This window comes from Bombyx mori, chromosome 11 (genome assembly GCF_030269925.1).
Source record: "Bombyx mori chromosome 11, ASM3026992v2".
NCBI classification, from domain to species: Eukaryota; Metazoa; Arthropoda; class Insecta; order Lepidoptera; family Bombycidae; genus Bombyx; species Bombyx mori.
Window position 1 is genome coordinate 1,140,157 of NC_085117.1, and position 26,124 is coordinate 1,166,280.

Here is a 26,124-nt window from a genome sequence, read left to right on the forward strand (position 1 = left end):
ATTTTCGAAATTTGAAAAAAAGATCCTTAAAGAGGAGGAAATTTAGTAAAAAAAAGTTCCAACTCCCGGAACTGTAGCTCCATTATTTATAATTTTAATTTAACGCTGAAAATAGCCCGCCGCGCGCCATTGTTAGGTTGCGCGCACGGCCTCGAAAGCGAGTACGTCACTTAAAAATTTTTTTTTCAAGTACTTAAAGTTAATTGAAAAATCTAAAAAAAATATTGCATAATCTAAACACTTTAGAAAATTTATTCCCGTTGGAATTTTTTATAAAAACATATTTTTCAATATTCTAGACGATTGTTAATTAAGAAAAAAAAATCCAATTTCCATCATCCTTCTAAACTAAAAAAAATGTTTAAATAATTACCTTAAAATTATTTCGCTTCGTGGACCTCTTCTTATAAATATATTAAACAAGATTGCGTCGTCTAAGTTATGAAATTGTTAATATTTTGTTAATAACATTTTTTTTAAGTTAACAAAAAAGAAAAAGAACAATTATGTTGTAAAGAATATTTTTTTCTTTATTTATTATTATATTTTCGTTTTTATTATATATTTTATTATATAGTATATGTAGCAAACCGACCGGTACGTCACTCTCGCGGCCGTATGCCCGCTCGCTATACATAGTTAGCATCTATGTCGATCTTTTTAACAGTGTATAATCTATGTTCCGGGCGCTTCCGTTTTGAGTGCGAATAGCGTGCGCCCGCGTCTAAATGTAATTATTGTTTAAAATTGAAAATTGTTTGTGATAAAGGAAGATTAAAATTCGAAATTCGATATTGGTGACTAACCCATAGTTTTAAATACCCCTGAGATCTACCCCTCACTATATCTGGCTGCCCAACGTTTCCTAATTTTTTTCTTGCTTGGACTAACAAAATGGCGCGCACGCTTTTGTGAAAATTTTGCTAACTATTGTATGCTGTTGGTGCTTAATTGTAAAGAATGCCTTTAACTAGAAATCAAGATCGCCAGCAACGTCGCGAAGACGACGTTATTCCTGCTGCAGATGCAAATGCCAACGAAAATCACGAGGAGCATGATAGCCCCCATGATCGCCCCCACGCCGAATCACGTAGCAACAATTCTACGTTCAACTTGGATGATGTTTCAGCGTTGATGGCCTCGCTGCAACGTTCGCAGGCCGAAACACTTAAGAACATTATGTCGTACGTGATGGAACAAAGATCGTCGACTCCGGCACCTCCGCCGATGCCCCCAGTGAACGTAGATGGTACCTTGGCGCGTTGCAGAGCTTCTTTCAGCGGTGCACCTGGTGAATCTGTTGAGGCCTTTATAGATGCAATTGAAAGCTATACAGAATGCGTTCAAGTATCTGACGCTAACATCATACGAGGCCTAGCCATGCTTTTGTCTGCTGATGCAGCTACGTGGTGGCTAGGATTAAAGCATCACATCTCCACTTGGAACGAAGCCAAAGAAAATTTAATATATGCATATGGCACCCGCCTTCCACCACATAGAATATATTTGGAAATATTTGCTTCCCCGCAGGATAAAGAAAACACAGACAAGTTTGTTGCTCGTATTCGAGCGCTTATGGCAAAGCTACCGCGGGATGATATTACTGAAAAAGTACAACTTGATATGATATACGGGTTGCTTCATAATAGAATACGCACAAGATTGCGCCGTGAAGAAATCACATCTTTCAATTCATTATTAAACCATGCTCGGAATATAGAAGATTCGATAGAGGAGACTCAATCGAGACCAGTGTCGTCCACTAGTGGTGTGCGTTCGATCCGTGCCCAGCCGGCCCAGGCTGCGAGTCGGCCTGAACCGTGCGCCGCTCGTGTGAGTGCCCCGGCGCCGCGCGCGCGCTTTCCAAACTCCGCCGCGGCCGTCGTGCCCGCCACCGCTGTGCCTGTCGCTGTCGCCCAGCCTGCCGCTGCCACGCCTGCCGCTGCTGTGCCAGGTTCTGCAGAGCAATTCGTAACCACGAAGAAACAGCGTCCAGTGTGCTCCTACTGCAAACGGTTTGGACATGCACGGGAACAGTGCCGTAAGTTAAACAACCGAGGTGAGCAAAGTCAATCTAACTTTTCCGAGGGTGTGCAAAATGACAATAATGCGTTTTATAGTGTTCAGTGTAATGTTAATAATACTAACACAATTAGTTCTAATTTACCTGTTCAGAATGCAATGTATGATGTTAAGCAGCATGACAAAAATAATTTTCTGAGCAATTTTGAATGTCAAAATTTTTGTAACCGGGATGCAAATATTAATTATGCTACCATTAACAGAGGCCCTACTTCCAGAAAATCTTATTTTCATGCCTGTAATGATTCTGTGTCAAAGAATATTAACTGTAATTGCACTAGTAATAATGAGATGCCAACCTTTTGTGATTCTCATGTTTTATATAATCAGGATGTTCGGACAAAGTGTAAAAATTTAAATATTTGTTATAACCAGGGAACTAGACCTAAATGTAAGAACTCAATTTTACCTTATAATCAAATAATTGAACCAAATTGTAATAATTTAAAATTTTCAACTAACCATGACTGTGACACAAAAGGCAGTAAGTGTAATTTTGGAAAAATTAACGAATGTGTGGAAATTGATAGATGTTTGAATTTTAATTATTGTACATGTGAGGGAAGTGTTGTAGCGTCCGTGTACGACCGTGAGAGTGATGATAGGTATTTGCATTTACGGCCTATTTTCAAAATTCAAGTTCTCGGTAAACAGGGTACTGCACTTATAGATACAGCAGCTAAGCATTGTATTGCTGGTCACACGCTGTATGCTCTCCTTCTGCATAAGGGTCACCCTCTTACTCCCTCCACTAGGCGAGTCAAACTTGCTGATGGGCATGTTCGGAATATGGATGTATTGACAACCATATTACCAGTGAGGTTAGAACACATAGTGATTAATATTCCATTTATAATCTTCCCTGATTCTAATGATAATGAAACTTTACTGGGTATTGATTTTATTAATGCTGCCAAAGTTATTATTGATTTTCATCGTCATGAATGGTATTTTAGTACTGATGCTAAGGTGCATTATAAATTACTTTTTGAACCTATGTCTCGTGGTGTGTGCATAGCCTCTACTAACATGCTTCGGGATGATGAAGGCATGCACTTGCAATCAGCTGAGCGCCAAGCATTATCTGAGTTCCTTATTCGGCATGAAAGTATTTTTACAGCAGGGGGAGGTCCGACACCATTCATAGAACATTGCATAGACACCGGAGATCACCCCCCGATAGCTGTGCCGCCCTATCGCCTTAACCCTTCCAAGAAGGAGACGATGAAGAATGAAATAGAGAAGATGCTGGCAGATGACATCATTGAAGAGTGCGAATCCGCCTGGTGCTCTCCTGCATTGATGATACCGAAGTCCAATGGTAATGTAAGATTCTGCGTGGATTACAGGCGCTTAAATGAAGTAACCAAATCGGATACTTACCCACTCCCACGCATTGATGATCTTCTCCAGAGTACGAAGAAGAATTGTTACATGACCACAATAGACCTTCGTTCTTCATATTGGCAAGTTATGGTCCGAGAAGCAGACAGAGACAAAACAGCTTTTGTCTGCCCCCTAGGCACTTACCGTTTTAAAAGAATGCCGTTCGGCTTGAAGAATGCGCCGGCGACTTTCCAAAGGCTTATTGATCGTCTACGCTCCTGTGCTGCTTTGAAGGATGTTACAGTACTTGCTTATCTAGACGATTTGTTAATTATTTCAGAAGGATTCCAGCAACACCTACAAGACCTGGAAGCTGTTTTTAGACGTCTGTCTGAATTTAAACTTCACGTAAACAGAGAGAAGTGCACTTTTGCCAAAGAAAGGGTCCGTTATCTGGGCCACGTCATCACTCCAGACGGTGTGTCTCCTGACCCTGAGAAGGTCAGTGCTGTCCTTAATATGCTGGAACCATCTAACCTAAAACATTTAAGAACTTTTCTCCAAACATGCTCTTGGTTCAGGAAGTTTATTCCAAACTTTTCAAAGATAGCAGAACCGCTTACTCGACTGACCAAGAAGAATTACACATGGAGCTGGGGACCTGAACAAACACAGGCATTCAAAGAATTGAAGCGTCTGCTGACCACGGCGCCCGTACTTGTTCAAGCGAATTTTAAACAACCCTTAGTACTGCGTACCGATGCGAGCAACTATGCACTTGGCGCAGTTTTAGCTCAAGGGGAAGGCAAGGACGAAAGACCTATCGAGTATGCTAGCCGCCTACTCACCGCAGCGGAGCGCAACTACTCTACTACAGAACGGGAAGCGCTTGCTGTAGTCTGGGCCGTGGAGCGTTTCAGGCCATACCTCGACGGCCAACCAATTATTATAGGCAGTGACCACCAACCCTTGCGTTGGTTGCTTTCTTTAAAGTCTCCTGCTGGTAGGTTGGTCCGTTGGGCGCTTAAACTCCAAGAATTTGACATCAGATTCGAGTACACCCCAGGAAAAGCTAACGTTGTCGCTGACACGTTAAGTAGACCGATCTGTTCCAACGAAACACAAAATAACTGCGGCATCTGTTCTGTCATTTGCGACCTGCCCACCAAGTCACCTACCCAGTTACGTCAAGACCAGTTGACTGATCCGGAAATACAGAAGATCGTCACAGAACTGGAAGGAGTGGATGAACTTGCTGCTAAAAGATGGTCAGAAAGAGGATTTCTAATGGAACAAGGTGTTTTATATCGACTTAATCCGGATTCTGATGCCGAGGCTCCACAATTAGTCATTCCTGCCCATCAAGTGACCGACGTTCTCAAAGAGCTTCACGATGCCCCTACCGCTGGACATGCAGGAATTGACCGGACTTACCAACAAGTCTCACGTCTGTTCTACTTCACAGGAATGAGAAGAATCATAACCGACTATGTAAAGGCATGTATCCATTGTCAACGCTATAAGGCTGCTAATACCAAGCCTCCAGGTCTATTGCAGACGCCGGTGATGAACCAGCGCGACGAGGTCTTGGCAGTTGATCTTTTCGGCCCGTTGCCACCTGGAAAACAGGGGGAGCGTTGGATCTTGCTAATAGAAGATACTGCTACGAGGTGGACAGAACTTTTCCCATTGAAGGAAGCTACTGCTGAGGCGTGTGCACATGTCCTCATAGAGGAGTATTTTATGAGATTTGGTCTTCCACGCCGACTAGTTTCTGATAATGGCGTACAATTTATTTCGGCAGTCATGCGTCAATGCATGTCCATCCTGGGGATAAAGCAAAACCTTATCCCTCTCTATCACCCAGAAGCAAACCCCGCCGAACGTAAAAACAGAGATCTTAAGACTTTATTAGCACAACTCGTGGAATGTGACCACACTTCCTGGCCAAACATGTTACCAGTGATTCGGTTCGCTCTTAATAACGCTAAATGTCGCACCACAGGTATGTCACCTGCTTACTTGTCATTTGGCAGAGAGATGAGGTCCCCCACAGAAGTCGCCCATGACCTTCGTGTTGTTCTAGACAAAGATAACTTTGTTCCCCAAATAACTCCCTATCTCAGGAAATTTGTTAACTCCTTTTCAGCGGTGCGCGAACGTGTAGAGACGCTTCAAGATAAAGCTAAAGGGTATGCTGATCGTTCGAGACGGCCCATTGAAACATTCAACGAAGGTGACATGGTTCTCATCAAATCACACGTCCTCAGTAAGAGCGCTAAGGGTCTTACTTCTAAGTTTGTTCCAAAACGCGATGGTCCGTATCGCATCGTTAAAAAGGTCAGCCCTACTACTTACCACGTCGCGCATGTTGACAAACCTGATGAAGTTTTAGGGAAATATCATGTGAACGATCTCACTCTATACCGTGAGAATCAGAGTGATGCTCTTCCGCGGCCGGTGATGCCTAAAAAGAAACGTGGTCGTCCCCCAAATAATGTTAAAACAGATTCTCGAGTTCCAGGGCATATGACGACACGGCATGCTGAACCATGTGCTGAAGCTCCACGTCTTTCTCCCGCAGCTGGTGGTATGGTTGGTCTTGCGCCTGTCCCTCAGCCCAGTAGTAATGAGATGCTAGTCCAGGAGCGAGGGCGTCCTCCAGGACTAGAGGGGGAGTATGTAGCAAACCGACCGGTACGTCACTCTCGCGGCCGTATGCCCGCTCGCTATACATAGTTAGCATCTATGTCGATCTTTTTAACAGTGTATAATCTATGTTCCGGGCGCTTCCGTTTTGAGTGCGAATAGCGTGCGCCCGCGTCTAAATGTAATTATTGTTTAAAATTGAAAATTGTTTGTGATAAAGGAAGATTAAAATTCGAAATTCGATATTGGTGACTAACCCATAGTTTTAAATACCCCTGAGATCTACCCCTCACTATATATATATTTTATTAAAAGATGTCTTTTATTGACATAAAAACGAAAATATAATAGTAAATAAAGAAAAAAAAATTCTTTACAACATAATTGTGCTTTTTCTTTTTTGTTAACTTAAAAAAATTATTATTAACAAAATATTAACAATTTCATAACTTAGACGACGCAATCTTGTTTAATATATTTATAAGAAGAGGTCCACGAAGCGAAATAATTTTAAGGTAATTATTTAAACATTTTTTTTAGTTTAGAAGGATGATGGAAATTGGAAATTTTTTTCTTAATTAACAATCGTCTAGAATATTGAAAAATATGTTTTTATAAAAAATTCCAAAGGGAATAAATTTTTCAAAGTGTTTAGATTATGCAATAATTTTTTTAGATTTTTCAATTAACTTTAAGTACTTGAAAAAAATTTTTTTAAGTGGCGTACTCGCTTTCGAGGCCGTGCGCTCAACCTAACAATGGCGCGCGGCGGGCTATTTTCAGCGTTAAATTAAAATTATAAATAATGGAGCTACAGTTCCGGGAGATGGAACTTTTTTTTACTAAATTTCCTCCTCTTTAAGGATCTTTTTTTCAAATTTCGAAAATATTTATAGTTTACGGACAATAAGCCATAAACGAAACGCTATTTTTTGAAGGTGTTTAATTGTTAATAACTTTTGGAATTTCTTATGTGCTAATTCAATTTTTTAGCACAATGGTCTAGACATTATTCCGAATCGAATGAGCTAAACCACATAATTTTAGCAGTAGTATGTCGAATTAACACCATTTTTAACTTGTCGACTAGACTATATGAGTTTAAGGACTATTTTGTATTGCACTTTTTACATGTCAAAGATGCTAGTGGGAATTTTTAAATACATTACTTTTTAATGTTATGTTTTGAACCTTCATTTCTTGATTCAACTAAAAAGGCAAAATAGTGCATTTTTACATTTATTGGAATAAAATCGGGGAGGTTTATTTTCATTATTTTAATTTTATTTCCTGTTCCCTCCGAATTAGTTGGTTTTAAAACCATGATTTGAAAAACGGAAGTAGGTATAATAGCCGGCAAACTTCTTGAGCATTTGTTGACGTAGTGGGGGTAAGTTTGCGAATGGTACACTCACGTGCAAAAACATTATTTACTCTGCGTCATAATGCAATTAAATTATTAAAATCAACATATGTATTTTTTTATATATTTATTAGAACATCAACAGAAAATATAGGTTAATAATTGTAATAATTTAATCTTGGGGTAAAATAGATATTCCTCCTATTAAGTCAAAACTAGAGCTGTTGCCAGGTCTTGGTTCAGTTGAAGCGAAGCTGGTATTTGTAATTTTTTTTTCGTTATCATAGTCTTGACCATCATCATCATCACTGTTTTCATCACCCGAGTCGCCATCATCGTGATGAGTCGACATAGGGCTCATCGGTGTAGTTTACAACTCGGTCGGTTCGATCTTCTTTTTTGTCTATAATTAATTATTTTTTGAAGATATTCGATTCGTAGTAATCGAATGTTACTTTTTTCAATTACCAGCTTCCGATTATTTTCTGTTTTTTTTCCATCTGAAGCCTAGCTCTTTCATAATTCGTCGTGAACTTCATTCCCAGCCATTAAAATGTATATCTTCTTTAAATTTTTCGAAGCCTTTCTACGGTACGGAGTTTCGCTGCTTGTTATGTAGTTATTATGATTACATATTTTTATTACAGATTGAACGAAACTATCCATTCCAACTTTCTTCTTCCCTGATCTTTTCTTACCCGGAGTCCCAAACACGGCGAGCAAGCCAGAGTCTTTAGCTTCGTTAATAATGCACCTATCAGTACTCACTGATGTTTTTGTTGCTTCCGAAGTCTGTTTTACTTTTTCCATATCATTCTTCCCCTGTTTTATAATGAAGCAATATACGTCGTACACAATTTTTTTATCCTTTCTTTTGAATACTACACCAGTTTGTCGCGGCATAGTGTATTTTTTATAAAAAATCAACAAACACTCAACAAATAGCAATGGCAACAAAGTCAACAAGCAATTATAACAAATAACTTAACGATTAATAACGATAGACTTTTCACTGTACGCAAGCGTACTTTTGGGAGCAAGCGGAACGAGGGCGCGGTGCGGGACGCAAGGTTCGACTGATCTACCAATAACGCGCTCGATACGATTTCCCCTGCCGTCGCGCCTCACCCTCACCACCAAAGTGATCTAAAATTCGGTTCTGCGCAGTCAAGGTCATTTGCTCAAGATGTTTGCCGGTTACTATAGTTGACATTGTTTACTAATTTCATAAATTAAAATATTTTTACACAAAACGTAATACCTACGGCCAGAACTAAATTAAGTGTTTTTACGTAATAAATTATGATGCCAATATATTTTTGTGGTGGTATTTAATTATCTATTAAGAACTTCTCAAAATATAAATAAAAGTTTGATTTTTGAACGTTTCTGAGCGACGTACCAGTCTTTCGGTAGAAAAAGTAAAAAAGCTGATGTTTTTATGCACCAATAAGAAATAAATAATATTACTAACTTGTTGTTTATATTAATGTACAATGTTGACCAAATTCTGATTTAATAATAATGTTCATTTTAATGTACATAATATTACTTGTAAAATATTTGGTATGAAGTCAAATTCCTAGATACAATATACTATTTATATTATTAACAACTAATTTATGTGTATTATCTACTAGCGACCCGCCCTCGCTTCGCTTCGGAAACATTAAAACACATATGAAATCAAAAAAATAAATAAATAAAAAATAAAAAAAGTAGCTTATGTTCATCAGGAACAATGTCGGCTTCTAATGGAAAAAGAATTTTTCAAATCGGTCTAGTAGTTTCGGAGCCTATTCGAAACAAACAAACAAACAAATCTTTCCTCTTTATAATATTAGTATAGATGATTATTAACTTATTTCACGAATACCGTATTAGGTTAAACTCGTTTACCCGTTTTATCGAAGTATATTTTAGTATATTAAGATATCTGGATATTCACGTTTTAGTTAAGGTATTATAATATTACATAACGAATATATTTGTATTAGCTAATATTGACAAATATCGATATTAACCCATCTTTAGTCCCAAGGTTTTTTTTTTAAAGGGATTTTATGACCTGTTAACTGAGACCTTTAAGTCATGTCTTATTTTAATTTACATTCATATTTTTATGAAAAATGATATTATGGAGTGAAATGAAATGAAGATGATTAATTTGAGACATTACTCAACTGGGATGAAATTAAATGAAATGATATGGGATGAAATATAATCTCAGTAAAATGGTGGTCATTTACTAAGATTTTTTCAGTGGACTTTTTGGAGGATCTCGAGTAGCTATGTCCAGTGGCTTTGTTTCATTTTCCCACATTTGTGCACATTCACAGATATTAAACGGTTAATAAACCACCATTATTAAACATTTAAACCCGAAGAAACACTAAATAGACAAAATAAAACAAATCACACAACTCCACTCCTCGCGTTCCCGCCAAAAAGTCCCTGTCTCGCAGACGGGGCGTTACAGGCATAGATTATAGAATAGACTTAAAGCTACAGGCTGCTACAGGCGCGCCATGGAGTGCTGTCAGCTTGCGCTATTAGATTTGCTTTAATTTAATTTCCAAAAAATGTAATTAAACTGATTTTATAGAAATAGGTAGAAACAGTATTTAAACACAATAAAAATTACAATTTTTTGATATCGGCCTAACCTATCTATATCTATACTAATATTATATTTCCAAGCGCTATGGTACTAACGAAAGAAAAAACATTTTGAATTTTAATTGTATAATTATGGTCATCTATTGGGATTTTTCCAGACATACTGCAAATGAGTCGACTATTATCAAAGGCGGCAATCTGACTTTTGGACAATGATAGGTAAATCAGAAAAACGAATTATTGACTTTGTATTCCATTGGCAGTCACAAAACTTTTCGGAACGACATCTTAGATAAATAACAGGTTAACTATTAACCTTTATTTAATGCAGGTTTTATTCTTTGAAGGAGACGATTATATTCAAATAAATCTGTATTGACATATCAATAAAATTTTTTCGTCCAAATGCACAGATTGCCACCTTTGATAATAGATGACTCAAATACTATTTGGATCATCTACATTCATATCACTATCATTATCAGATTCTGTTTCGCTATCACTTGCTACAAATATTATAAATCGGTCCATTTGGTCGTCTGTCAGATCGTCGTTTTTAAAATATTCATCTTCTAGATGCTCCACATACTTACATTGAATAGCCCAATCTTCTGGTGTTGCACTTGCAAACGCATCTTCTGTAAGTTTCATAATGTTTTTTGGATTTTGTTCCAAGTTTTTCTCTGCCACACGTCTTTTTCAATTGGGTTTAAATCGCAATGATACGGTGGAAGTTTAAAAACTTCGTGATTGTAACTTTTTAAAAGTTCATTTCCAGCATAAGTAGGCGGTTCTTTATTTTGTTTTATAAGTTTATTTAATACGGGTTTTGTCCAGCTCTCTTCAAAATAAATACCCCTTTCTCGCAACCACTTACGCATTTCGTCTTTTAAAGTTGACATGGTTGGAGCTTTATTTATTTGGGTACAGTGGTATGGAGTATTATCCATAACCACAAGAGACCTTGCTGGCAAATTTGGAATTAATTTTTCATTCATCCACTTGAGGAAATTGGTTGAATTCGTGTCATCATGACGATGGGTCTTTTTTCGGTGGTTCGATTCTTGCGTATTTTTTCTATATATTTAGCACGCCAGGCAATTGTGTTAGAGCGCTCCATTAATATTTTTCTTTTGGACTATATTCTATGCATTGTGGTACGATGTCCTTTAAAATTAAATTCTTGTTTCAACACTGCAAAAAATTGGTGAATTTTATGGCGAATAGCACAAATATCAAAATCATCTATAATTATCTTATTTGGAGGTGGACGACTTTTCCCTGGTGTCACAATCTTTTTTGAAGTACTTGCAGCAGTCTTTCCTTTTTTCTTTTTTTTTTATTGCTTCGCTTGTATTATTCTTGATACGGTTTTCTCAGACACAACTGGAATTTTTTTAAGCCTTTTGACCTCTTGTGGGACCTCTTGTGAGTCCACGCGGGTAGTTACCACCGCCCTGCCTATTTCTACCGTGAAGCAGTAATGCGTTTCGGTCTGAAGGGTAGGGTAGCCGTTGTAACTATATTGAGATCTTAAAACTTATATCTCAAGGTGGGTCAAGGTAATTACATTGTAGATGTCCATGGGCTCCAGTAACCACTTAAAAACAGGTGGGCTGTGAGCTCGTCCACCCATGTAAGCAATAAAAAAAACTGGATCACTGTTTGTGAACTGGCAGATGAATTTTAAGTAGTTGTCTCTTTTGCCAATTATTATTAAGCAAACCATCACCTCACGCCACCTTTTTTCATTTTCGGTTTTTTTTTAAATTATTTGTTCGTTAATGTTCGAATGTAAAAACTGTTTGTTCGTCTTTTATTTATTTATAATTAATTAAACAAATGGTCACCCTTAAGTTATAACGTGTCTGTGTCTGAGGGTGCCCCTGGGTATGCCGATGTTACATGAGGCCCAGTCGCGTCACACGGGGCCGAATCGCACCACTTCTAGACACGTCACCGCTGGTAGACAACCGGTGAACAGGAGACTCGGTGAGGAGGATCTCAGGGCGTCACCACTTACCGCTCTGGGAGAATTACACCAATAAAAAAAAAGCTAATTAAAATTAACAATATTGTATTTATTAAACACAGATATAAAAACATAAAATGAGTTAAATTTACAATAATAGTTATAAGATACTAGTGAGAGGTTCAAACAGTTACAATATTGAAATTAATAAAGACGGTGTGTCGGTAGATACACCGAACACTCAAGAAAGTTTTAATAGAAATAAAAGAAACAATACGATTCACCGGGATCACTTCCCAGCAACCGGGGTTGCTGGATGCGATCGAGGCTGGCAATGCGGATGTGTTCTATGTCTACCGAAGTCAAGCAGCCTTCCTTGGACCGACTTGCTAGAGCTTCCCGCTTCTGGCAGATAGAAAGGTGCTATGTGATCCCGAAGGTGAACAGAAGGTCACGCTCCGCACCCTAACTGGAGTACATGTTTGTTTTTTTTTTTCCTACCTAAGCTGATAGCCTTAGTGGCTATTTCAGCCTAACCCTAACGTTAGCAGGTGAGCTCACGGGGCTCAAACCTGATGACGTTGCTAACACGAACCCTAGCAAGAGCCGTGCTTCGCAGAATCTACCACCGGATCGGAAACGCGATCCACTGAAAAGATCCGGCGAGAAACTCAGTGGGCTGTGTCTGAGAGTTAATTTACTCGTCGAGCCCTTCGTCGCAAGCGACGGGTTCGACGAGAACGGTGACCGGTGCTTGAAGTACCTAAAAGCACCGTTAGTGGATCGGGAGGATACGAGATGACGTGCGTGTTTGTACCAGTCATAAGGACCTACGTATCAAGACATACCGTTTAAAATTTATTTAATTAAGGTTTGTGGACACACTGTGGAGAATAATTCAAAACCCTTACCCTGGTTTAACACACGACACCAAGGATTAATGAAACTGACTTTGGTAAATCAAAGAATATAATCACCTCGCAGCTCGAGAGATGTTACAATAAAAAGGCATTGACAAAGTGATCTTGACCTATTATATTAATAATGTGTCGTTTCTCGAAGATTCTGCATGCCAGTGATGTGCAAAGTTCGTCGTCGAACAATAGACGACATCTTACAGTCACGACATGCAGTATCGAGCTACCGAACATATCTGTGTATTAAAAAAATATCTATTTCTCCACACTGCGCCACGTACAAACGATAGATGGCGCTAATTTAAAAAAAAAGTTTAAATCAAATGAAAGTAGACTTTCTGGCGTTATAAAGTTGCCTCCTCTTACTAGATATCTTTATTTTTATCGCTTAGATTAATTCATTTTGATCAATTATCGTTTTTTCGACGTCTATTGGTGATTGATCGATCATAAAAACAATTAAATTAAAAAAACGAAGCCTTGTAATATATATTAACAATCAAGATACTTCTCGATAATAATAATTAAGTTAATATAGACGTAAATATTTTTTTTTATTTAAAATCCTGTTTATAGAGTATATATATACATACTAAGTTTATTCTTCCATATTAAATGAATTTCTACTAAATGACCCTGCAATATATTTCTTGAACTTATAAATAATTAGCATTTCAAGAAAAACAGATTTTGTGTGCATTACATTTACATTTTTTGAACTACGTAATGAATTTAGGAATTATTAATTTTATTATAAAATACAAGTATCATAACTATCTCCTATTACATGGTACCGGTCACCGTCCTCGTCGAACCCGTCGCTTGCGACGAAGGGCTCGACGAGCGAACTAACCCATAGACAGAGCCCACTGAGTTTCTCGCCGGATCTTCTCAGTGGGTCGCGTTTCCGATCCGGTGGTAGATTCTGCGAAGCACTGCTCTTGCTAGGGTCAGTGTTAGCAACTCTCCAGTTGAGCCCCGCGAGCTCACCTACGAACGTTAGGGCGAAGCTGAAATAGCCTCTCAAGGCTATCAGCATAGGTAGAAAAAAAAAATTGCATGGTAATGAATAGTATCATTTTAACACGAAAGTAGTACTCCTAAAATATTCTTAAAATAATTATAAATCACTGAAATTTCTATGTGCTTGTTACGGCCTGGCCACGGGGATCGGCGGTACGAACGACGAAGCTGTGGATGAGGCGACCATTCGCGCAGCACCGTTTGCAGGCCACGGGTACTCCCGTTCGCCGCCGCGACTAGTAAGGAAGTCCGACAGCGAAATGTCTATATCGAAATTATCTCGATATTGCTTACAAATTTATATTTTTTTGGTTCAGGACCTTGGAAAAGATTGTGAAGTACATGATTTGAATAAGAATCGGAGTATACCTATAGATGGAAAATTCCACAAGAAGTACGAGAAATACATTGGGTGGCTAGACTTCCAAATAGCTGGTCTAGCTAGTATTTCAGCTATATATATTTTTTTTATTGCTTAAATGGATGGACGAGCTCACAGCCCACCTTGTGTTAAGTGGTTACTGGAGCCCATAGACATCCACAACGTAAATGCGCCACCCACCTTGAAATATAAGTTCTAAGGTCTCAAGTATAGTTACAACGGCTGCCCCACCCTTCAAACCGAAACGCATTACTACTTCACGGCAGAAATAGGCAGGGTGGTGGTACCTACCCGCGCGGACTCACAAGAGGTCCTAACACCAGTAATTACGCAAATTATAATTTTGCGGGTTTGATTTTTATTACACGATGTTATTCGCGGCGAAAACAACTAAACTCATTTAATCACTGCACTATTCGCCGCGACTACCGCTCGACTCCGCGGCTTGCGCCGTCCTCATTCATGCATTTGTTTTGCTCGCCCGCCGCATCGTAAGTCGCCCGCGCGATTCGCTCGGTACATTTCGCCGGTCGCCGGTGCGCGTGGCTTGTTAGGTACATTTCTATGCTCTTATTTTAGTCGCTAGACGCTTCGCCGTTCGCACCTCGAAAAACTATTTTAGAAGCACCTTTAAAAGATGACAAGGCATTGGTTACTAAAGACATTAATTCGCCTGATAACGATCAATATAAGTTATGGCATAGGCGTTTAGGTCATTTATCACCAGCTCTAATGAATAAATTAAGAGGGTTGGTTGATGGCTTTACCTTGAATGAATTTAGTAAGGAACCATGCGTCAGTTGTTGTAAAGGTAAACAGTGCGTAAAAAAGTTCCCAAAAAGAAGGAATAAAAGAGCTAAGGATATATTGGAGTTGATTCACACAGATTTAGCTGGACCCATGGAGGAAGAGACATGGGGTGGTGCTCGATATTTTCTTATCTTTGTTGACGATTTTAGTCGGAAAGTTATGGGATATATTTTGAAAACCAAAACAGAAGTATTTGCTAAATTTAAGGAATTCAAGGTGTTTGTGGAGAATCAAACTAATAAAAAGATCAAAAAATTGCGTAGCGATAATGGTAGTGAACATATAAACGATGAATTTCAAAGCTTTCTACGAGCTAATGGTATCCATCATCAGACTTCAGTGGCACATACTCCGCAACAAAATGGAGTGGCAGAGCGTACAATTCGTACTGTAATTGAAAAGGCACGTATGTTGCAAGATAGTGGTTTGTCCAAAAAATTTTGGGGAGAAGCTGTGTTAACAGCTATATATTTAAAAAATAGGTCTCCAACCATGGCTATCTCAGAAAAAGTTCCTGAAGAAGTGTGGTCAGGTGAACGAGTGGATATCACCAATCTCAAGGTTTTTGGTAGTAAAGCTCAAGTACTCATTAAGGGAAACAATAGAAGGAAATTCGATTCAAAGTCAAGGGAATTAATTATGATTGGCTATAGTTTGAATCAAAAAAGCTATCGTTTCGTAAATATTAAGAATCCAACTCGGCTAATAATCGCTCGGGACGCAGTATTTTTTGAAAATGTTCAGAATTATGGCAAAGAAACCATTCATCTGGAGTCTGTGGATAGTGTGCAGAACAATGAGGTTTTAGTAAATAATAATTATAATCCAGTTATGTCTTAGGTTCCTGTACATATAGGAGATCCTGATGTAGTGGGGGAATTGGAAGTGAATACTTCTGATCCAACCACCTCTACAAATGAACCAACCACCTCTACAAACGAACGTCGTTATTCAAAGAGGGTTAGACCACAGAACACTATTACTTCTAGCGAAGGTTAGACGTCCCAAAATACAAGAAGATATGATCTATAATTTTTTTGATTACCGAAGGCTCAGATCCTAAGTCGGTTGAGGACGCATTGGAACGTTCGGATCGAGAGTTATGGCACACAGCCATGTTAGATGAATACAATTCGCTGATGTATAACAAAACCAGTGAACAGAATTTAAACATAATAAATGTATAAAACTTATGTGGTTAAGTGGGTGTGTTAGAACTGGCCTTCTTACTATATGTAACCATCATAAGTTTATTAAGAAGAATAGTTGTTGCCTAGCAACAATTAGTTAGTCGTATAATTTTATGTAAAGAATAAAAAAAGTCAGTATGTACATCCGAAGAACTATGTTTCATTATTTAACATAATTATCACAAAATGAAGATGATTAATTTGAGACATTAATCAATTGGGATGAAATTAAATGAAATGAGATGAGATGATATGGGATGAAAAATAATCTCAGTAAAATGGTGGTCATTTACTGAGATTTTTTCAGTGGACTTTTTGGAGGATCTCGAGTAGCTATGTCCAGCGGCTTTGTTTCATTTTCCGACATTTGTGCACTTTCACAGATATTAAAAAGTTAATAAACCACCCTTATTACACATTTAAACCTGAAGAAACATTAAATAGACAAAATAAAACAAATCACAAAGTTCACTCCTCGCGTTCCCGCCAAAAAGTTCTTTTAAGAACAAAGATCTTAAAACACACAGAATAAACAAAAACATGTATTTCCTCTAAAGAGTCTGCATCTACTTGTAATTTAGGTTTGTTTTCTTTACAGTTACAAGCTGTGTAATTATTTTATTTGATCACCGGATCATTGTTTGTGAACTGGCAGATGAATTATAAGTAGTTGTCTCTTTTGCCAATTATTATTAATCTGCACCACAAAGAACAAAATGCTGAATCGATGTCATTATCTCACAGGGCGCACTGGATGTATAGGCTCAGTCAATTTGACCCCATTTTTTGATTTTGGAATTTTTTAATTTTTTATTATTTGTTCGTCGTCTGTTCGTTAATGTCCGAATGTAAAAAATGTTTGTCCGTCTTTTATTTATATATAATTAATTAAACAAATGATCACCCTTAAATGGGCCCCCTTACTAGATATTTTTATTTTTATCGCTCAGATTAATTAATTTTAATCAATTATCGTTTGCTCGACGACTATTGGTTATAGAACGATCATAAAAACAATTAAATTAAAAAAAAACAAAGCCTTGTAATATATATCAATCAAGATACTTCTCGGTACTAATAATGAAGTTAATGTAGACAAAAATTTTTTTATTAAAATCCTGTAGAGTATTTAAATAGATACTAAGTTTATTCTTCCATATTAAATGAATTTCTACTAAATGACCCTGCAATATATTTCTTGAACTTATAAATAATTATCATTTCAAGAAAAACAGATTTTGTGTGCATTACATTTAAATTTTTTGAACTACGTAATGAATTTAGGAATTATTAATTTTATTATAAAATACAAGTATCATAACTATCTCCTATTACATGGTAATGAATAGTATCATTATAACACGAAAGTTGTACTCCTAAAATATTCTTAAAATAATTAGAAATCACTGAAATTTCTATGTGCTTGTTAATATTCAATATCATTAATTAACGGTGGTAGGACCTCTTGTGAGTCCGCGCGGGTGGGTACCACCACCCTGCCTATTTCTAAAGTCAAGCAGTAATGCGTTTCGGTTTGAAGGGTGGGGCAGCCGTTGTAACTATACGTGAGATCTTAGAACTTATATCTCAAGGTGGGTGGCGCATTTACGTTGTGGATGTCTATGGGCTCCAGTAACCACTTAACACCAGGTGGGCTGTGAACTCGTCCATCCATCCAAGCAATAAAAAAAAAAGAGAACACGGTCGAGCATACGCTCGCACATTGCCCCGCATGGCTGGAGCAACGCAGTCTCCTTGTCTCGCAAATAGGACCGGACTTGTCGCTGCCGACAACGACGCCCTTCATGCGGCCAATGATCGGAGGCGCTGGCGGGACGTTATAAGGAGCAAAACCCTGACGACATATAATGGTCACGACCCTCAGCAGTGGAGAAACGACGCGAGGAGGAGGAGAATGCGTTTCGAGATCATTTGAAGCAGTAATGCGTTAGGTAAAAAAAACAACTGACGAACGACTCTGCGATCTATCAAAGAAATTTCTTGAATTTTAATGAAACATTATAGTTCAGCGTACAAATATGTAGTTTTATTTTCTATAATGACAGCCCTCGAATATTTCGTTCTAAGTATGTACATGTTTCTTTTTATTGCTTAGATGGGTGGACGAGCTCACAGCCGACCTGGTGTTAAGTGGCTACTGGAGCCCATAGACATCTACAAACGCATTACTGCTTCAGATAATCCCGAAACACATTACTGCTTCAAAAAATCTGCCTAACTTTGCCCATCTCCAAAACATAAAAAATAAAACTTTTGACCTTTTATGACAAGGTTAAATATGAATACTACTCCAATACTTCATGGGTATGGAATCTGTCTATTTGGAAACATATATTTTAACTGTATTATTATTGTTTGGACAAAGTAGAGAGAAAATCAACAACTTTGCATGGCTATGTTCAAGCTTATTTCTGAGAAAATATGAGGCCTAGGTTATAATGAGTTGTTTTGCAAGGACCATAAAGTTCCGAATGGCATTTGTTGTTTACAAGTCGTATACGACATTATGTATTTACATAAAATAAAATCATAAAAACCTAGAAATTCTCGCAACGATCAGGCATTTTATGATAATATGTATTCTCAGATACATTATTAAACTATCAATTTGTGCAAATGCTTTGTTACACTTTACACATGCATACTGTTTTTCTGTTCAAAGTTCTGTTCGGTTTTCAAATATGCATTTTCATATGTGAATTAAAATTACCAACACTGAAAAACCTTTTCCACACAATTCACAATAATAAGGCTTCTTCTCTAGAAGGTATCTTTGTGTGTTTTTTAAATGACTGGTATGTGTAAAACCTTTTGTACAAACTTCACAAGCAGACGGTTTGTCTTCTGTATGTATTCTCATGTGTGTTCATAGATGACAAATTTGTGATTCACAAATTGTGAAATATCTTTCTGCTTTATGTGTTATCATCTGCATTTTTTAACAATGAAAATGTGCAGTCTTTTTAACACACTTCACAAACAAAGTTTTTCAGCAGTGTGTTTTACTTATATGTTTTTTTAAACAACTCATCTGTGCAAAAGATTTTTTACACATATCACAAACATAAGATTTCTCTGCCGAATGTGTTGCTATGTGGATATTTAAATTACTCATTCGCGAAAAGCTTTTTTCACACACTTCACAAACATAAGGTTTCTCTGCAGTATGTGTTCTCTTGTGTATTTTCAAAGTATCACTTCGTGCATAGCACTTCTGACACACTTCACAAATATACGGTTTTTCTCCAGTGTGTATTCTTAGATGAGATTTTAAATGAGTAATTTGGGCAAAACCTTTTCTACACACTTCACAAATGTGCGGTTTTTCTCCAGTGTGTATTCTTAGATGGGATTTTAATTGACTAATTTGGGTAAAACCTTTTCTACACACTTCACAAATGTGCGGTTTTTCTCCAGTGTGTATCCTTATATGAGATTTTAAATTACCAATTTGGGCAAAACCTTTTCTACATACTTCACAAATGTAAGGTTTTTCCGCAGTATGTATTCTAATGTGTGTTTTTAATTCACCAATTTGTGTAAAGCGTCTTTCGCACACTTCACAAACATAAGGTTTCTCTGCAGTATGTGTTCTCTTGTGTTTTTTCAAAGTATCAATTCGTGCATAGCACTTCTGACACAGTTCACAAATGTACGGTTTGTCTCCAGTGTGTATTCTTAGATGAGATTTTAAATGATGAATGTGGGTAAAACCTTTTCTACACACTTCACAAATGTACGGTTTTTCTCCAGTATGTATTCTAATATGAGATTTTAAACTACTAATTTGAGAAAAACCTTTTCTACATATTTCACAAATGTAAGGTTTTTCCGCAGTATGTATTCTAATGTGTGTTTTTAAATCAGCAATTCGTGTAAAGCGTTTTTCGCACACTTCACAAACATGACGTTTTTCAGAAGGATGCATTTTCATGTGCGTTTTAAAGTTCTCTATTCTCTATACATACAAAACCATAGATTATACACTTAATATATTCGATGTACAATTTTTTTTTTTTTTTTTAATTTATTGAAAGCATTGGCGACACGGCCATCAGCTTAAACTAATTTTACAAAAAAATAGAACATGAACTAGAACTTACAATAAAACACAAATAAAAGAAACAAACCAAACCAAGAAACAATTACAAATCATTGAAAATAACAAATTAATGACAAAATGAATTGCAAGAACTTACTATAAAAAAATAAAAACTTACAAGTTTTCTTTCAACAAACAACAAAAAAAGAATATGAGTCGTTATAAAAAAATAATTAAACTTGCACATAAGCAGGAGACCTATGATACATTCATGAATTATACATTCATAGTCGTCCTATAGTGTGAAGTACAAAATTATACACTATTGAGAATAGTTGTGGAAGCTTTAAAATACCTTGAATGGAATTAGGAATAGATTTTAAGCCTGTGTCTTTACATAATGCATTAAACAAAAATCTATGTTGATTGAATTCAGGACAATTAAAAAAAAATGATCTAGATCACACATGCCAGAGCTACAATAAGTACATGCAGCTGAATCACTTAACTTTAATCTAAAAAGATGCACAGGAAAATGGCCGTGGCCTATACGTAATCTACAAATAATCGATATAAAGGCTCTTCCCGGGAAGAATCTAAAACTATCAAACCAAGATTTAGTACTAGGTACTGGGACTATTTCAGCTAACCATTTACCTTTCGTTTCTCTGGACTTAGACAAGTAATTAGACCAACGTTTCATCATATTTTGTTTAATTGAATAAACTAAATCTGAGTACGGAACTTTAAAATCGGAAATATTTATATCTTTTGTAGATTTCGCTAATTTATCAACAAATTCATTACCCACAATACCAGAGTGACCTGGCACCCAACAAAATTCAATAAATATATTTCTAAAATACAAAAAACTCAAACAACTTCTTAACTTATAAATTAAATAATTTACAGATGCACTAATACATTTATTTTTAAGAGCTTGCAAGGCGCTCATTGAATCAGATAGAATTAAAATTTTGTCCCCTGCAGAGTAATTTACTCGAATGTGCTCTAAAGCATATATAATGCCTAGTACTTCAGCCGAAAAAACAGAGAAAAAATTGCTACATTTATAAACTGATCCTATGTTCATGGACGAATCAAAAAATGCAAAACTAGTTCTATCTTTAGTTTTAGAGCCATCTGTATACACTTTAACAAAATCAGTCTTATCTTCAAGGAACTCCAGAAAATCATTTTTAGATTTAAACTTGATTAGATCAACAGCCACATCTCTCAACATGTCATGAAAGTTATATTCGAAACAAGGCAATACGGTAGACCAAAATACCACATCCTGAAATTCAAAATTCAAGTACGTTAAGGCACTGGATATGGATGAAGAATTAGGAAGCGGAATTAAATTATAATTTGGAATATTTGCATACTTCAAATACCTGTAAGTTACTTGATTATCACGGCTAATAAGCTTAAGGCAATAATTATCTAATATAAAACTTCTTCGTATGAATAGAGGAACAATACCAGCCTCAACTTCCAAGGAATTAATTGGAGACGACATCATAGCACCAGTAATTATTCGTAATGCTCTATTTTGCACAATATCTAATTTCATAAGAAGAGAAAAATTTGCGTCCGAAAAGAACATACAGCCATAATCGAAATGGCTTCGGATTGTTGCAATGTAAATAGTTTTTAAAACTTTGGGATCAGCTCCCCATTTTATTCCAGTTAGCGATTTTAATATATTCAAACCTAATTCAGCTCTTTTACAAATAACATCAATATGAGTTTTCCACGAAAGATCAAAATCTAGAGAAAGACCAACATATTTTACGAAATATTGAGCAGGAATAATATCATAATTGTATAAAACTTTAGGGTAATGCAATCCATTTTGGGAAAATAAAATTGCAGTACTTTTGGAAATATTGACCTCAAGTTTTAGGGAATTTGTAAGTAAATCGTAAATATTACGCAAACAACTATTCATAACCGATTCACCACTTTTAATATCATTACAGTTTACATAGAGAACAAGATCGTCAGCAAAGAATAAATGTTTAACAGAATTTGGAATTTTCTTTATGAAACATACTAAACTAAGTATGAATATGAGAGGTGATAAAACGCAACCTTGAGGAGTACCTTTAGTAGAAATTTTAGGACCAAATAAACTAGATTTAATTTTCAAAAACATAGAGCGCTTGTTCAGGAAATTGTACAGCCAGAACAGAACATGTCCTGGAAAGCCTAAAGAATGTAGACTTTCAATAAGGTAGGAATGATCTATATTATCAAAAGCCCCTTTAATATCCAAAAATACCGCTAATGTAAATTGATTATTATGGAAGTTATTTTTAATATCGCCAATCAAACAGCTTAAGTTATCTATTGTACTTTTACCTTTACGAAATCCGTATTGAGTACTTGGTATTAAGTTGTTATTTTCAGTAAACCACTCTAACCTGTTTTTTAACATAGTTTCGAAAATTTTCGAAAAACAAGAAGTTAATGAAATGGGTCTGTGAGAATTGATACAGTTGGGATCCTTGTAAAGCTTTAAAATCGGTACTACATGTTGAGTTTTCCAAATCGGAGGAATACAGTTGTTTTGCCAAAGATCATTAAATATTTGACATAAAATTTCTTTGGCATACTGGGGAAGATTTTTGATTACTTTATAAGGGATGAAATCAGGACCAGGGGAGGTTTCCTTTTTATTTTCTAATGCAGTCGCAAATTCGCCCATAGAGAATGGGTCTACCAGCCATTGAGCCTCCGGTTTTCCGTGGCTGTTAAAAAAATCTTGTAACTTAGATTCGGAAATTTCATTCTCAGAACCAGCTATCGAATCCAAAAACAAAGATGCATTAGCGGGATTTTGAAAAAAACTTGAAGACGAAGAAATATTATTGAGTTTAGCGTGCTTAAATCTACGAATGTGATCCCAAATAATTTTACTCGAAGTCATTCGATTGAATGATGAACAAAGATTCATCCAGCTTGAACGTTTTATTTCATATAAAGTTCTTTTCTTCAAAGCGTCCAGCTTTTTAAAAATAATATAGTTTTCCATATTTGGATAATGCTTGTACGATAATAAAGCAACTTTGGCTTGTAAAACTACGCGGTCACAATCAGCATTCCACCAAGGAACAGCTTTGGAACAATTCCGTTTTTTGTGCGAGTAACACTTTTTGTCAAAAGTCATTAATATGTCATGTAAAATACTCAAAAACATATTAAAATTTTCAAGAGGGTTATCAGCGAAGCTAAAACTTGAAAACTCACTTTCACATAAGTTATTAAATTTTGACCAGTCAATCTTATTAAAATTTATGTTAGCTAAAGAGGTATTATCTAGTGTATCAACTTGATTTATTGAAGAGGTGGTCGGGCCAAAGGAAGGATGGGAAGGAAGAAAAGCGTCGTTAAAGACTTCAATAAGTAGTGGGAAATGATTACTACTGAGCAAATCATCAAGGACAGAAACTGTGCAACTAGAGCTAAGAGCAGGGGAAGCGAATACTAGATCCAATACATTTCCTTGTTGACCAAATGGAGCAAAGGTTGTGATTGTGTCATCATTTAAACAAACTAACTCAGAACTTTCCACATAATCATGAAGGGCTTTACCTCTTCTATCATTGACTCTTGAACTCCAGGAAGCATGATGTGCATTGAAGTCACCAATTATTAAATAATTATTTGAAACAAATTTAGAACATGAATCTTTCAATAAATTAATAGTGAACTTACCATTTGGTGGTGGAGGAATGTAAACACATAGAATGTCAAAAGAAAAATAATTAATGTAAACTGTAATTAAAATATTTTGAAAATGATATTGAGAAATTGTGTCTATTATTTTAAATTTATACTTAGAGCGTAATGCAATAGCAACCCCACCATGTGGGTGGTTGGAATCTCTTCTTATAACATTAAATCCAGGTAATTTGATGATTTTATGTGAAGTTAACCAGGTTTCATTGAATAAAATCATATCAACACACTTGTCAAGTTTACTGAGGAAATTTTTAAGTTGATCTAATTTAGGAAATAAACTTCTAGAGTTCCAATGAATGATATTAAACTGACCAACAGAATTATGCATATAAGATTGAGTAGAACTATCCATAATTTATGATGTAAAATTCGTTACTAGCATTTCTTTAATTAATTGAGTAGATATAGGTCCAGAAGGGGATTTAGAATCCTTTTTCTTTAACAATTCTATTAAAGTTTTTGTAATGGTTCTGATGACAATTTCTGAATTGATAATGTCTGAAATTAAAGCCCTACCTTGAGGGGTCTTTGCAGATATAGGTATGTCAGAAGAGGTCACGGGGTTCTTAATAACAGGAGTCTTTAGTATGGCTGCATATGATGTTTGCTTGCCGATGATCTTATTTTTTACTTCAGCAACCTTGGCTGCCTTTACTGAGCAAGAGTAAGAAACTGCAGAATGTGGCCCACTGCAGTTGGAGCACTTGAAGATGTTGGGAGTGCTGCACTCCTTATAAAAATGATTGCCTGAACAAATAGAGCAAACTTGAGTGGCTTTACAGGCACCACTTCCATGTCCGAATTTGTAGCATTTGAAGCACTGTAACACAGGTCTAATATAATCCGAAACAGGCATCCAAATATGCTCGTATGTGACGTGATCAGGATGGCTAGACGCCAAAAATGTAACCAGCACAGTTTGCAGCGGCTTGTCACTTCCATTCTCTTGTTTTTTGAAAAATCTTTTTACTCCGAGTATTGTGCATGAAGCTTTTAAATTTACTAAAAGAGATTCTTCGTTCAATTCCACAGGAGCTCGAATAATTCCTTGACTCTCAATGCTATCGTAAGGTATTTTTGCTGTCCAATTGTTTAACTAAATAAAACTTACATTTAATAAAAAAGCGTTGGCATCCCGAGCACAGCCAAAGTAAATTTTAGCAAAAAAGGTACCAGCAGCTTTGACATACTGGACCCCTTGAATATTTTTTAATGCTTTGTTTATTTTTAACAGGTCCATTGGGACTCTGTTATTTGGTTGTGAGATGCTTGATTGAAGAAGCACTGGGTATTCTTTTTTTGTAAGGTCTTCGTAAAGAGCATGGTGGTCTTTAAAAAGACCGCGCTTATTTTTAATGAAAGTCATTTTTATTTTGCGGCTTTCGTCGTATTCAGATGACTTCATTCTTCTTTTTCCCATTATTATGGGAGCGGACACAGGGGCGGAGCTGAAGCCCTCACCCCCGTCGTCATCGTCCATTATTACGGAACACACTTATGAAATATAATTTTAAACTCAAACACAGTGAAAAATTAGGGAACAATGTCGTAAAAAAGGGCTAAAACGAAATAAATTAAAATTAACTTGAAAAAAGCGCCTATTTAGTTTGACGTTCCCGCCCTTTTTTTCTTCGATGTACAAAACATTTTGTACAGACTTTACAAACGTAAGGTTTTTTTTTTTGGTTTTTTTTGGTAGATTGGGAAACCTCAAATCGATCGGACGTCCTTTTTGTTAATTTTTCATTTTATTTAAATTTTCATGTTAATTTTCTTTTTTCTTTTGTTAATTTTTTTATATTTAGATCAGATAAGTTGTAGTTTGTATATATTTTAGTAGTTAGTTAGTAGTAAACTGTAAATTTTATTTATTTTGTGTAGATTTCATACTATTGGTACTTAAGCCTTATTATCTTCTTTTTTCCTTCATGACATGATGGACCCCCCGGATGATCCTGGGGGGACAGCCCCCGATATA

The 26,124-nt window shown here is 36.4% G+C and overlaps 2 protein-coding genes and 1 long non-coding RNA gene across 4 annotated transcripts in view; 2 read left to right on the forward strand and 1 right to left on the reverse strand.

Moving 5' to 3' along the window:
* LOC134199623 (uncharacterized) overlaps window positions 1-9,039 on the forward strand; it is a 500,100-nt gene extending 491,061 nt beyond the window's left edge. Inside the window, exon 2 of one of the 2 annotated variants that reach the window (XM_062670889.1) lies at window positions 578-9,039. In XM_062670889.1, the coding sequence (XP_062526873.1) occupies window positions 961-6,147 (5,187 nt within the window). In that variant the 5' untranslated portion in view covers window positions 578-960 and the 3' untranslated portion in view covers window positions 6,148-9,039. The remainder of the gene's footprint in view (window positions 1-577) is intronic. The other variant, XM_062670890.1, reaches the window with a different exon arrangement.
* A 7,432-nt stretch (window positions 9,040-16,471) lies between these two features.
* On the reverse strand, window positions 16,472-20,312 carry LOC101741466 (zinc finger protein 583-like). The gene has a single exon (XM_004934015.5). The coding sequence runs from the start codon at window positions 20,286-20,288 to the stop codon at window positions 19,344-19,346; it is 945 nt and encodes a 314-aa protein (XP_004934072.3). The 5' UTR covers window positions 20,289-20,312; the 3' UTR covers window positions 16,472-19,343.
* Window positions 20,313-21,656: 1,344 nt separating this feature from the next.
* On the forward strand, window positions 21,657-24,215 carry LOC134199633 (uncharacterized). Its single transcript, XR_009974194.1, has 3 exons — window positions 21,657-21,795; window positions 22,239-22,312; window positions 22,382-24,215. It is a non-coding gene; the product is annotated as an uncharacterized LOC134199633 (long non-coding RNA).
* Window positions 24,216-26,124: the final 1,909 nt, after the last annotated feature.

Coding starts and splice junctions, on each gene's coding strand:
- LOC101741466 (XM_004934015.5), bottom strand. CDS start 20,288: ATGAAAATGCATCCTTCTGAAAAACGTCATGTTTGTGAAGTGTGCGAA.